At 42.4% G+C, this 13,938-nt stretch overlaps 2 protein-coding genes across 6 annotated transcripts in view; both read right to left on the reverse strand.

The window, feature by feature from the left end:
- Window positions 1–247: 247 nt before the first annotated feature.
- On the reverse strand, window positions 248–10,297 carry LOC119173387 (uncharacterized). The gene is made up of 4 exons (XM_037424230.2): window positions 10,018–10,297; window positions 8,343–8,413; window positions 4,461–4,550; window positions 248–683 (listed from the first exon to the last, which is right to left on the reverse strand). The coding sequence occupies exons 1-4, from the start codon at window positions 10,058–10,060 to the stop codon at window positions 549–551; spliced, it is 339 nt and encodes a 112-aa protein (XP_037280127.2). The 5' UTR covers window positions 10,061–10,297; the 3' UTR covers window positions 248–548.
- Window positions 10,298–13,629: 3,332 nt separating this feature from the next.
- LOC119173460 (uncharacterized) overlaps window positions 13,630–13,938 on the reverse strand; it is a 31,047-nt gene continuing 30,738 nt past the window's right edge. For all 5 annotated transcript variants that reach the window (XM_075889840.1, XM_037424276.2, XM_075889843.1 and 2 more), the window contains one exon: window positions 13,630–13,810. In XM_075889840.1, coding sequence (XP_075745955.1) covers window positions 13,694–13,810 — 117 coding nt within the window. In that variant the 3' untranslated portion in view covers window positions 13,630–13,693. The remainder of the gene's footprint in view (window positions 13,811–13,938) is intronic.

Below are 13,938 nucleotides of genomic sequence, written 5' to 3' on the forward strand. Positions count from 1 at the left end.
ACTGCCAACCAAGCCAAAGAACGACAACACTATGCAAAAGCATACCACCAGGCGATAACAGAAGTGTTTTTTTAACAATAGTCATTTTCTGAAACTTTTAAGTGGCATGAATAACAAAACAAAACAAAAATAATTAACACAACTCCATCCTATCAGCACAATTGCTTCAAGACGTATCTGGCTTCTAGAAATCATTCTCCACGTGCAAAAAATGAAAAAAAAAAACAGACATATATGACCAGTGCACTTGAAACCAATAAAATAGCATTTTATTTGAATTTTTTGCTCGTCGTTCTCCTTTGCGAAGAGTCAATTGTGTAACAACAAACACGGTGCACTTATGGGCGCAACAATTGTAATAGTCACAGCGTGCTTTTCCTAATTTGTAATTGCGTATCACAGACTTGATCCACTCGTATACGCATGACGTGCGACAGCACTGCTTATATTCGACGGTCTCAGCCGGGCAGACAATGACAAAAAGATAGTAAAGGTGTCGTTTCGTGGCATAGCGTGCCTGTCGTTGCGACGTTCGCATCTCGCGTGGGTCACTCGTTGCTCTCGTCGGCCTTGGGCGTCACGGGGCCGCCTTCCTTGTCACCGTCGCCTTTCGCAGGGCGCTCCTTCCTGAGTTTGTCCAACAGGCACAGGCCGTTCTGGCACACGCCTTCGTGCACGAAGAACTGCGCAAACAACGAGGTTCTCGCATCAGACAGTGGACAAACACCTTTAACGTGCGCGTCAGCAGAGTGAGATTCAATGCCGTTAGTCTCTCGGTACGCACACTCAAGAAGGCAAAAACAAAAACGCACACTTTCGCGTTACGTTTGCGCTGGTAGGTTAGGTGTAAAAGCTAAATATGTTGAGGTAAAAGGACTCAGTCTTACATAAGACACGCACTGCGCGTGGAAGATTACTAATCGAAAAATCGCGCTGTTAACGTCAAAAATGAGGGTGGCATAATCCACTACGGAGGCCTAATTGGTATGCGGAAAAATGCAAGAATGTCGGTGTGCTCAAGGTCAGAGGCGAGTTAGGAAACCACGGGGGGTAAAAATTATTGCGAATCTATCTAGTATGCATTCCACGATGTGACTATGCCTCCCGATCATGCCTGCTTTAGCATACCCGCACAAATTAAGTTGATGTCTCGCGCCTGAATCTTTGTCATCCTATGGCACTCTTTTTTCATCTGTAAAGCAAGCATGTACGAGTTCTCATAATGTCGTACTTCACGCCGTTTATACCATACTGCAGGTGCGCTATTTTATTTAAAAACTTAAGAAAAAAATGGCAGATCCCACGTACAGTAGGAATCGATGATATGCGAAGCTTAAAGGAGAAATGTTGATATATCACTTTAAAATCAGCACAACATTACGGGGTGGAGGTAAATGAAGCCGTTCATCAATTTCGTGTCACGATTATTTTGTTCAGATGTGTCGCTCACCTTCGTCATCTATTCACGTCACGTGATACTAAATTGCCCCGCCACGGTGATCTAGTGGCTAAAGTACTCGGCTGCTGACCCGCAGGTCGCGGGATCGAATCCCGGCTGCAGCGGCTGCATTTCCGATGGAGGCGGAAACTTTGTAGGCCCGTGTGCTCAGATTTGGGTGCAGGTTAAAGAACCCCATGGGGTCAAAATTTCCTGAGCCCTCCACTACGGCGTCTTTCATAATCATATGGTGGTTTTGGGAGGTTAAACCCCACAAATCAATCAATCAATCAACGTGATACCAAATTTAGTTTATGGGGAGCTAGCGAAACGGCCGCGAGCATGCTATGAGCGTGGTATGTTATGTTCTTACATGACACGCGTGTCAGGATCATCATGTTGGCACCAGTAATACATTTTGACATCTATTGGCGTCACGTAACACCCAATTTGTTCTATGTGGAGCTAGAAAAATGGCCGCGAGCGCATCATGAAGGACCCAATAAACATCAATGTAGCGTTGACGCCCGTGCACGCTGGGCACAGCGACGCTTCGTTAGCAAAACGCGAGCACTCTATAGTCTGACGCCAGGCGCGACCAGCGTCCGTCGGTGCGACCCGACAGCAACCGGCGCAAAATGCGACATGCCGCATTTCGCGCCGATGCATTACCCAGACAACACTGCATCTCCCTCTTTTCGTGACGGAGAGACGCTGGTGCGCTGAAACGCGGGTGCGTCAAAGAAACGCAGCGTGGCGCGTGCCTGCGAGTATATGGCAGGACCGCCGCCTGGCGAGGCAACGATGGCGTGATGCGACTAAATGAACGTCGGCGAGCACGCGCACCGTGTCACGTCGAAATTTATTGGCGCCTTGACTGTGGCATGTAGTCATTTTCTCACATGACACGCATCACATGGTTATCATGTTTGCATTAGCCTCATACTTTCGTCATCTATTGGCGTCACGTAATGCCAAATTCGGAATATGTGAAGCTAGCGAAACGGCCGCGAGCGCATCATGAGTGTGGAATGAAGTCATGTGGTTACATGACACGTATCTCATGCTTGTCATGATTGCAACAGTATCGTACTTCGTCATCCATTCACATCCCGTAATACCGAATTTGGTGTAAGTGCAGCTAGCAAAACGACCACCAGCGCATCATTAGCTTGACATGTAGTCTTCTTTTTACATGACACGCATTTCATGATTATCACGCTTGCACCAGTCACATATCTTCGTCATCCATTCACGTACTATAATACCAAAGAAAGTATATGTGACGCTGGCGAAAAGGCCGCGAGCGCATCATTAGCGTGGCATGTAGCCATGTTTTTACATGACACGCATGTCATGATTTTCATGTTAGGGTCAGTCACTTGTGTTCGCCATGCAATCATGTCATACCATACAAGTTTTGCAGCATGCAATGTGAACGAAACCACCGCAAGAGCTGCAGGACCATGAAATGTTAATCATAATATTCATGATATACATTTCATTATTTTCATGTTATGACTAGTCAAATATGTTTTTCATACAGTCATGTTATGCCATACCAGGTTTGGTATCGATATCATTATCGAAACGGCCAGGAGAACTAAATGTCGTGAGCGGCTAGATAGATAGATAGATAGATAGATAGATAGATAGATAGATAGATAGATAGATAGATAGATAGATAGATAGATAGATAGATAGATAGATAGATAGATAGACAGATAGATAGATAGATAGATAGATAGATAGATAGATAGATAGATAGATAGATAGATAGATAGATAGATAGATAGATAGATAGATAGATAGATAGATAGATAGATAGATAGATAGATAGATAGATAGATAGATAGATAGATAGATAGATAGATAGATAGATAGATAGATAGATAGATAGATAGATAGATAGATAGATAGATAGATAGATGCGCTCGAAGTCGCCGAAGTTCGCTTAGAAATGCTTGGCATTTAAAAAAAAATCTTGATCACTGATATTTTAAAATGTCATTTTGGAGGATGTGCTTGTGCGCTTACATAGTGAGCTTGCTATCGTTATTGCTGTTGGTGGCTACATGGCACCAAGTTAGCTACCTATTGACCCAATTGGTTATAAAAATTTTCAGTTGGCGCCATAGTCTTTAATTGGCTACTTCAATATTTTTGCTCGTTCAGACTGATGTTATTTATTCATCAATAGTAAATTCATCTTTATGTTACCAGTCCTGTTCTATTTGGTAATATTTTGCCGATAGTATTGGCTGACAATGCTAGTTTGGTCGCAATTTGCTCGAGCTTTGGCGGCTTTTCAATTCCACTCAACGGTTACCCTCCTTCAATTATTTTCGTTCTTTCTCGTTTATATATGGAGGAGTCAGTGAGTGTGGGTGAAGCAGCATCATCGAACGTTCCTAACAATTTTGTCACTGCAAGACATTGTGATCAGTAAATGTGGTAGCCAGTAGTATACGTCCAGGTATTGCCTAGTTATAGCTCAAACGGCGTGCCCATACTTATACGAACATTTAAAATGCAAGACGCCCTCAAGAGCACTCTCACTCTGGCGATGCCATTTTGTTCTACCATCTTAAAATGCAAAAACTGACTGAATTCGCGATTATTCTAAACCGTCTTTATTCCCACTTTGATGGTGCCTTTTGCTGCTTACATGGTAACCGCTATGTAGAAATACTATTTATGTGTATAACAAGAAAATAACGGTTTCATGCCAAACCAAGTTCCATAAGCGTCACAGTGTTTCCCCCCAAGTCGTCATTATAGGGATCATTACGTAATACCTAGTTGCTACGACATCATCGTGTCGGGGACACGCAATAATATTAGACGTCTACGATTACGTCGTTATATCTATGACATCACCGAGTGAAGGTCGCACATTGATGTTAAACGTGAACGAAACACACTGCGTGTGCGCCGTTTGCGAAAAAAAGGTGCTTTCTGCGTTCATGATGTCATTGCTTTGGGGCGCTTTAAGAAAGTGTGCAATCACAGTCTGACTTACCCTGCAGGGCGTGCCGTCTTCCTCCATGCCCATTTTGATGTAACCTTCGGGCATGTGGCAGAGGTAGACACAGTACGGGCGCACTTTTTCCTGCATCGAAACACACACGCATATATGTACAGAACTCTCGCTACATCACGACTCAGTTGCGTGTCTCAGCGAATGACCTCTCTAAGACTTTGTAAGGTTATACTCATAATCATTAAGGCAGTACTTGTGATTGAAAAAGGCCGAGAAGCGTAATTACGTTCACGTGCTACTTTGCGTCATGCATGTTCGAAGAAAGGAATGAGTGAAAGACGCAACGAGAATACACCCGGTTGTAAACATGTTCGTTATTTTGAAGGAAGCGTCAGTGGACTCTTAAACAAGAACAGAGGTTGTGAAAGTGTCGTTTCATTGGGGCATCGTGCAGCTGACATAAAAATGATATTCGCATAATCACTTATTAATATAACTACACGGCTTTTTGTGAACTTTATCTATTGATTGCTTATGGTGTACAGCTGGCTGCCAGTTTTCATAATTGAATGTCTTTCTTTCAATTTCCCGCATAAATCAATACCTACGACTACATATGAGTCAGAAATGGGGCCTCGAACACAGTCTAATAACAAGTAATAATTATCAGTGCAAGGGCCTAACACAGTTGGCAGCTCGACGGGACATCATCTTGATTCAAGATGCGTCAGGCTGCTTGGCTTTACGGGACGTTTCGCCGGTTCTGCAAATATTGTCGACGTCGCAGACAAAACATTTTCGGGGTAGTGCCTACTGATGACTGTTAAGCGTTTGATAGGAGGCGAGGTACCTTCTCATCATTTTACTCTGCATGGCCTATAGAGCAATGCTACCACGTCGAAAACTCTCAAAAAGCTAGACAAAAAGTAGCCATTCTGAACCAAGGGTGGTAAAACTGGCCAGAAGTGGCCTCGCGTGTGTTACAACTGCTGCCACGCTGCGGTTGAAGTAGCTAAATTCAAGAGCTTCTTGGTATGAATATAAATAACTACAGAAAGGGCCCTTTGAATTTTATTTCTGAGATAAAGCGTGGAATCTTTACTTTCGCAATCATTTCGCGCAGAACACTCAATTTTCTCGCGCTGTTTCAGTAACGAGATTCTCTCCACGCCTCTTCAATTACTTGTCTTGAAAGGGCTACGAGTATCAATTAACATGAAGTATGAATGAATATGCTTTAAATGACAGTTACTGTGACTCAACCACAAATATTATACCCACTTCGAAAATCGTTTCTAGTGGGATGACGACGACTGAGCCGTTCATATTCTTCACACTACCTACCTAACCTTAAACAAAAACAAACAGTTTGTCAGAAATTCTGTTTTTAATGCTGATGAGAGCCGAGCGTGAGAAATGCCATGTGCTTTCAGTTATCCTGATAACTTCCATTCACGCTTTATAGTAGCGTGCAGCAATGGGTTGTCTGCGAAATCAGGTGCCATGCCACTTTTTTTACCATCTCAAAGCCTCTTTCCTAAAAGTCTTTTCTTTTTGTGTGTGTGTGTGTGTTACGCAAGCAAGAAAATTCAATTTTGGGAACTAGAAACACATCTTATTCACTAGATTTTCACAACGAATACTCGAACTTCCTTGGAACGTGCTTCAAATTCAGGCAACAGGAAACTAGCCTGAATGTAGCCAAGAGTCCAATAGCTTTTTTCTGCTGCTGCAAGTACAAAAAAAAAGTAGCAATATCAGTGCAAAGTAGGCAAACCTATAGCGCCCATGGTGTAGATTTGACAGAGACTTAAGCAGGAACACGTCCCTGGGGAATTCTATTCTACCTACATATTAAATTACAAATATTACAAACAGAAAAAAACTACCTACGATTAAAATTCCCCTGTTTCAAAATGTAAACCCAGCTGTATGAATGTTTTAATTTGATGATATGGATTCAATTCTTATTCCAAATACGTTCAATTCTTATTCCTAATAATAATTTTATTTCATATACTACAGTATGTCACGTTCAATTTTGTTCTAATATTACATTATATTTATTTTCTGCTTATACGCTGGGCCTGTCAGGGTCCTATAATACACGTGATCACAGCTCCGCATTCTCATAGCCGTAATACGATGCATACCTATAGACCACTCACTACGTGCAGTATAGGACTAAAGCCCTGATAACAACGCCTATAGAAAGTGTTAATATCAATGGCACTAGTCGATGCAGTTCAAACTTTTCCCACACTTTTGAAAAAAAAAACGCAGCTTACACGGCCAGAAAGTTGTGCTAGTTTGAAGGGCGTAATAAATGGCTTTTGTGTTGTCTGGTGCTATTTCTTTGTGTCTGTTTGTGCATGCGTTGCCTTCCCGCGTTACTGAAAATACGCTATATTTCGTAACAAGAAGCAGTTATTCGAGGGTTGCTGCTATAACTGCTGTCTGATTGAAGTTAACACAGGCCATGCCACTGTATACGCTTCCAATGACCTCTTTCCTAGCGCCACTGAAACAGCTTTCGAATTCCACGACTTCGAGGTAGAACTTGTGAAAACGCTTGCCGGACTGTTTACTGCAGGCACGCTTGCACTGAAGGTTGACGAGATTGCGTATCATGAAGCAAGGCGTGTTGTTCAGCTAGTCAGTTTTATATTCAGCAAATTTTTTAAATTCTCTAACTGCTCGAGGGAGACGGGACGAGGTAAAAGGAAAAACTGAACCTGCCTGCGACTGTCGGTGAAGTATATATTTTTTACCTTTCTGAAGAACGTGACCAGTCTATAAAGTGTTTCCTTTTTTTTTCGGGGGGGGGGGGGGGGAGATACTCTCGTTGCCTCCGTGATAAGCCTGCTTTCACCAGCTCTCGTGCAGGTTTGTTCGGCCTTCGCGTCTGACTGGCAACGGACACACGTGGCGCGTTTCTTTTGCCCGTACAGGTATAAAGAAGAACGTTATGCTTGACCCGTTCGGTATCGCGTGACACTTGCCATTCGTGGATGATGACGTACGCATGTTCAAAATACTGTACAGTATTGCGGACGTATTTCCTATCGTGCGAGCAACTTTGACTTTTCGTGTTTTTTTTTTCTCGTAAAAATAAATTGCTACAGATTTATGCCAAGACAAAGTTTCACTTTCTCCGGTTCCAATACGCTTTTTTTTTCTTTTTGTTTTTCTTTATTACCCCAGTGTAACTTTTTGTGGTATTTATTAGATCATTCAAGAAGCTCAATCGAGGCGTTTGAAAACGGTAATAAGTATGAAATAATTCCGTACTTCGCGCGGTTCAATGTCTTGTATCCTAGAGGTGTCTCACTGCTGTCATTTATGCCTCAGCCTTGCCCCTTTTGAATGAAAAATAATGCTTAAATTCAAGTAAAGAAGTGTATTTTTCGTCTGTGCTTCCATAAGATCTTACAGTGGAGGTACACACCATAAACTAGAAAATGAGTTCCTTCCTCATCGCTATATTTTATTTGCCTAACTTAGCCATCAAGTAAACGTTAAATCCGAGTTCTTCTTATTTATATATCTTAACTCAAATGCTATTGGTCTTACATGGCTGACTAGACGGTAATTATATCTAAGTGCACAGTCGACTTTCATGGACAAACGCGTCCAATAATTTTAGACAGACGCCATCTGTCATGGTCATCGCATATAGCAATATACGTACTTTATGAAAAGTGGCTCCATGTAGCTTTCTTTTTTTTTCTGACATCTTGGCTTGGTAATAAGCACATATTAGCCTGTATACGACTAATACCTATTTCCGACGTCTGTACCAATTCTTAGATTAGCGTGAAATGTATTCCATAGGTAACATGACCCCTTACAGTAGGATAGCATGGAAGTGTAAACATTACAGAAATATATCATGCGCAATATTTATTTTCTTGCACTCACCACTTTGGTTCGCAGCCTGTGGCATTTCGGGTCCGTTGTCATTGTGGCGCAGCTTATCTCAACAAGCACTCCTGCGCAGATATGGATTACTTAGAAAGTATAACTATCGCGTGGTTAACATTTTTTTTTTCAAAAATTACTTAAACGAGGAATTAGTGTTATTTGGCGCTTGGTCTTTTTTTTTTGAAGGCATGTCCAAGTAATACTTTTAAAAATCATTAGGCCCAGGCTGCATTCAGCGCACTTTTCGCTAATGAATTCTTCAAAGCCCAACGTAAACGCATAATCTAGGAACAGGTCCAGATAAAAGCAGTGGGCAGTATAGCATCGCTCGACTCGTCTGTCTTGACTATATTAAATAACTCATTTGATGCTCAGCGTTGAAAAAGAATACTAACGCCAGACAAAGACATTTTAATTTCGGTCTAGGCTAGCCGAAATAAACGCTTTTAGCTCCAATTAGTCCTTTTTAGCCGCCAATCACGGAAAGCTAATATCACCTCACTGAGCCTCCATTGTACCAGCTGCTTAGTTCTGATTTACTTTGCTGTATGAAAGCAGCTTTCCAACCTCATCTCCTTGCAATTGTTCGCTTGATCAGACAACCACACTGTATGCATTGATAGGTGTGAAACTCTTCCTTATTAACCGAACAAATGTTCTTTCAAGCAAACTTGTGCGGCCTCACAATCAGCCAGCAAATTAAATTAAAGAAGGGAGGTCATCTTGGCTAAAACATAATAGTATAATTCGTTGAGAAAACTTCTGTAACGTCACTCAAAATAACTCATCAGGAAAATATAAAAACCTATGGGCCTCAGCTCACACTTCCTCTTGCATAATCTGCTGGTCTTCACGCCGTTGTGCAGGAAAGCACAAGTGTTGCTGAATAGCACTGAAACATCAGATTGTGGCCAATTGCTTATGCTACGTCAGTCTTATCAAGTACTTTACTACTGCGTAAACTTAAACCAGTCATGTGTGCTTAGTGCATTCATAGCGTTGGGCTGCTAAACAAGAGGCAGTGAATTCTATTTCTGGAAACTACTGGCGCATTCTAAAGGGAGCTCAATGCGATAAATTTTAGTTCACCGTCTACTAGCTGCGCGCTTATAAAACTTTCCAAATATAAACTTGCTTCAATAGCGTTCGTTCTTTTGGTAATTGTAAGGAAAAACTTGTATTTTGTGCAGTGAATATTTTCGGTAAATGGTTCCTCTCAATAATCACGTTTGTCTCATGGTTGATTCACAATTTCCTATTCCGTAGCTAGACTGAATGTACACTGCAACTAGCCCCCCCCCCCCCCCTATGGTCCAGTCATCTTTAAAAACACATTTTATGTTTGATCTGACATCATGATACGCAGTTATTTCAGTTTGTAGTTTGAATTTTTCTGATCATCCGAAAAAAAACTATAATTAGAAAAACCTTACCTAATAATCGTTTAATTGATAACAAAAAGCATTTTATCCTCAGTTGGACTTTTCATCAATACGAGTTCATTTTCAGTAACTAAAGGTTGTGGAAATTTCCATACTCTTCCACTACAGCGTCTCTCATAGTGGTATATTCTGGTGTACTGGGAGTAGATAAGTAGATGATATGGCTGCTATACGTGGCAGTATCGGTACCAGTATGGGCAACGCAAATCTGAATATGAATAATCACTCACCCAAAACAACAAGCATGGCGACGCAGGCTGCTATCGTCTTCATGTCTCTATCGAAAACGGGCAGTGTGCTTCAAACGTCAACGGGTCTCGCGTATGAGGCACTAATGCGATGGTCACAGCAGAGGGGCTACGCCTCGATGGGGTTCTTCACTGTGAGCAAGCCGACTTTAGCAACAGACCCTATATACGTGTTTGTAGGCTCGCTACGTGTAGGCCGAGACCAACCTGATACATCGGAAGAAAGGGAGATGAGCTTCAAAAAGAATTGCATATACGCGTTCAATGCAGGAAGCCGCAGAACATGAAAGGAGGCAAGAGGTATTTCCTCTAAGGCTGTCGCGCAGCGTGAGAGATATCTCACGTGGGGGTTGCGGGTGCGAGAAAGAGAGGGGGTGGGGGATGACCTTGATCGAGTGACGTCACTTCAAGTGTAGTCCTCTCAGCGTGTCGACAGGTGTGCGTCATGGCGGGAGGGAGTGCAACGAAAAAAATGTATATATATGTACGAGGAAACTTCAGGAAAGCGTAACACGAAGCGTTCAGACGGCTTGCTTAGGGCTCGTGCCGGAAGAAAAAAAAAAGAAGCGCAACTTTTTCATAGAGTTTACGCCTGTCTATCATGATTAGCTCCTTTCTTCTCTGCAGGCGTCTGTGTTTAGTTTCTAGTGGCGGCAACGCCTTTGTTCTTCACTGATTGGGACCCCTTCATTTACGATCCGAAAGACAATAGGATAAAAGGATTACGTGAAAAGAAAAAAAAATAACAAAGGTCGTTAAACACCGTCTTCCGTCTCAATAGACGAGGAAACGAAGACATCCATAAGGTGTGTCACCTTCGGCTTTTCTTGCGCAACCTGTCGTGTATTCCTCGGCGTGTGGGATCGTGCACCGCGGAGGCCTCAATTAAGGGCGCGTGGCTTGTGTCAACGTTGGCAGTGCCGACAAACGACACGCGGGTGCGTCAGGTACTACAGACTGTCGTAGGAAGTGCCTCGCGGTGTTTCAAGGTCTCGGCAGATCCACGTACCTTACTGAGTCACCACTGGCATTGACGCGCTGTGACTCTATCGTTAGGGCGCTTAGCATTATGGTTTCTTGGACAGAAAACCGTAAAGCTGTTTACATTTCTTTTATTGTTGTTTTCACTTTTTTGCTCATGTGTCCGTGTTAAGAATCCGTTTTGTTGATGAACGACATGTTGGGCCATCTTTTGATTTTCTTGTCTTGCTTTCAACTCCCGATCCTGTTGTGGGCGCTGCCCACAGACTAGGCTTTTGGGGACCATCGCCTCCTCAGGACCAAATGAAAGTATTCAGTGAATCAGTTGCATCTCGTGTTATAAGCGATGTGGCAACAACTGGGCGTCACTCACAAAGTGTTCATGCCAGTTCTAGGAATATATTACCGAGTTTTACAGTTTTCGTTCCGCACTAATGTTTCAAGACTGCTCAGCTGAACTAATATAACACCCATTAGAAAAAAACTATCTATAACACTCTTCAGGTTTTTGTGCGACAAGGCGATCGCACCGAGAGAAGAAGGGCTTTTCAAGTCATACGCTGTTTATTCAAAACATATTTATCAAGGTGCATGGACATACAGACACTGTAATCAAACACAAACAAAATAGCTGGGAAAATTGTGTTCAAGCGAATGGCAGGCTTGTGCATGCGCATTAATGAGGTCACTGTTATGAGGTTACATGTTACTCTTTGTGACAGAACGTGAATTTTGAAATTCTTTCTCGTAGTATTTTTCCAGTGATTAAAAATAGCCGTAACGAAGAAAATACAATATAGTTATTTGTTTTTCAGCTTGTGAGTGTGTCATCGTTTTTTTTTTCCTGCATCCTGTGTTCGATGCCATAGGGGGGGGGGGGGGGGGGCTTCGTGATTGATCAGCCAACGCTCATATCAGACTGTCGCTTAGCGCGCGACGTGTCGCTGGATTCCATTCGCAGACGTGTTTAGGGGTATGAACTCTGTAATTGCATTAACAGGTGACGTACTTCTTAGCATTGTCGTTTTTGCAGCGGGTATCACTGCTGTGATGCGTTGCCATGTTATTAACTATATCTCTCGATGTGAGCTCGGCCACATGTCGAATACGCATAGAAATTAAAAATAAACAGATGCATCTAAGAGGATTCTTATTTCGGTGACAGACTGAGTGTGACTTTTTATTTCAGATATGCAAAGTTTGGTATCACTATTCTCCTTGCCTCACGGGCTCCCACAAACTCTATTTTAACTTTTTTTAGGCGAGAACATATTGTGCTAAAGACGTAACGGTGGAAAAAATTACAGACATGTCTGAGTGACAGAGCAAATGTTTAACTCCCTCGTATTTGCGTTGAAGGACATGCAGTTTGTATGTCTCGTTTACGTCAAGGAAGCTCAAGGATCTTCATTTTTGGGGAAGCGAGAACTGTTGGCTGTATTTACGAACAAAGTCATGTACCTGCTACAACAGTAAAGATATTAATACATTTCATCAATATTGAGGTGTCTTTTGCTGCATAATTTATTTACGACGTTCGTATAACGATAAAGTCCTCCGCATGAGTGTGCCTGTATCCTCCGCAACAGGCCTCGAGAATAGTCGTCGTGGTGCCATTTCGAATAGATGCGTTGTGTCGATATGTGTGGCGATTTATTGCCGCGTTTACGTCGGCCATTCTTATTCTGTTCTTCGTGCGGTGCTATTCATTCTGCTTCAACGTTATCTGACGCCCTAGCAGTGAGCGTCCCCAGTCATACGTCGTCTCCGGCAATAGTACCGATAGTACTTGCGAACATTTGTGGGGTTCGCCAGCAGCAAGAACTCCATGCTCTTAACTTTACACCTGTGTGCATCCGATGATGCAAAGATGCCGTGATTGCGGAAGCAGCGCCGTTCCAAAAAAGAATCCATGACAACTTACAGGGGGTTCGAGAGCCCACGCGCTTTCTTGAAAAACAAAGGTTTACTGTTGCTGGCATCCCTGTTAACATTGCTACCAACATGCGCACAAAGACACGTTTTCGTAATAAAAGCCAACAGATTTTTTTGGTTGTGATAAATAATGGACGTGATATTCATAACCAGGATTTAAGGCGTTTTAATCTCGATTGGACTCGTTGTGTTATGTGCTGACATAGGCCCAGTAGCTTGTTGCTTTTCTCAAAGTCTCATAAATGGGGCGTGAGACACATCCCCACTTCCGTCGCCATCGAAATTTTATGGGTAATTTTAGAGTTACTGTGTGTATTCAGGTGCTCGCTTCACACTATTGAAAGAAACACAATTTTAGGCATTCTATCACTTCCGGATTCTATAACAATTGACATATTAGTCGAAGTACAGTCTAGTTAAGTAGTTACAAGAAAAATGATAATGTCTTATTATCCTTGTATATTGTAGGAGATCAGGTCGTTTGTTTGTTTTCTTGAAAACAAATTTATCAGTGGTCTTATGCAAAGGTTCTAGTGAGTTTCTGTCACTAGGACTCGACAGCACCGCAGCGTTGTTTAACAATATAAGCATTGAAAACACGTACATCAGGCTATTGGTGCCTGTAGAAAAGGACAGCCAGTTGCGTGAAAAAAATTCAGAAAATCGACACTGCACACATTTGATTTGTCATTGATGTTTATTTCGACAAGCTTACGCTCTCAAGCGACATAGGTATTAAGATTCAAAGCTTAATGAGGAAGCTGTTTGTGGAGTACCGGCATTTTCCAGATTCGCATTCACCGATATGGTAGGTTCTCCTTTTTTGAAACCAGCCGAAGGTGTCGCGAGTGTAATGACGCTGTGAAAAAGAAAAAAAAGAGCAAATTACTCGCACGGTTGGACGGGTTTTCACTTTGCCTGAATATGTTATACGTAATAAATGTTTAGTGGGGCGCATGCCCGTTTCTGTTGTGTCATACTTGAAGA

The sequence above is a fragment of the Rhipicephalus microplus genome, chromosome 3 (genome assembly GCF_043290135.1).
Source record: "Rhipicephalus microplus isolate Deutch F79 chromosome 3, USDA_Rmic, whole genome shotgun sequence".
NCBI classification, from domain to species: Eukaryota; Metazoa; Arthropoda; class Arachnida; order Ixodida; family Ixodidae; genus Rhipicephalus; species Rhipicephalus microplus.

Coding starts and splice junctions, on each gene's coding strand:
- LOC119173387 (XM_037424230.2), bottom strand. CDS start 10,060: ATGAAGACGATAGCAGCCTGCGTCGCCATGCTTGTTGTTTTGG. Junction 8,414..10,017: donor CGCCATGCTTGTTGTTTTGG/GTGAGTGATTAT, acceptor ATATCTGCGCAG/GAGTGCTTGTTGAGATAAGC. Junction 4,551..8,342: donor ACAGGCTGCGAACCAAAGTG/GTGAGTGCAAGA, acceptor GTTTCGATGCAG/GAAAAAGTGCGCCCGTACTG.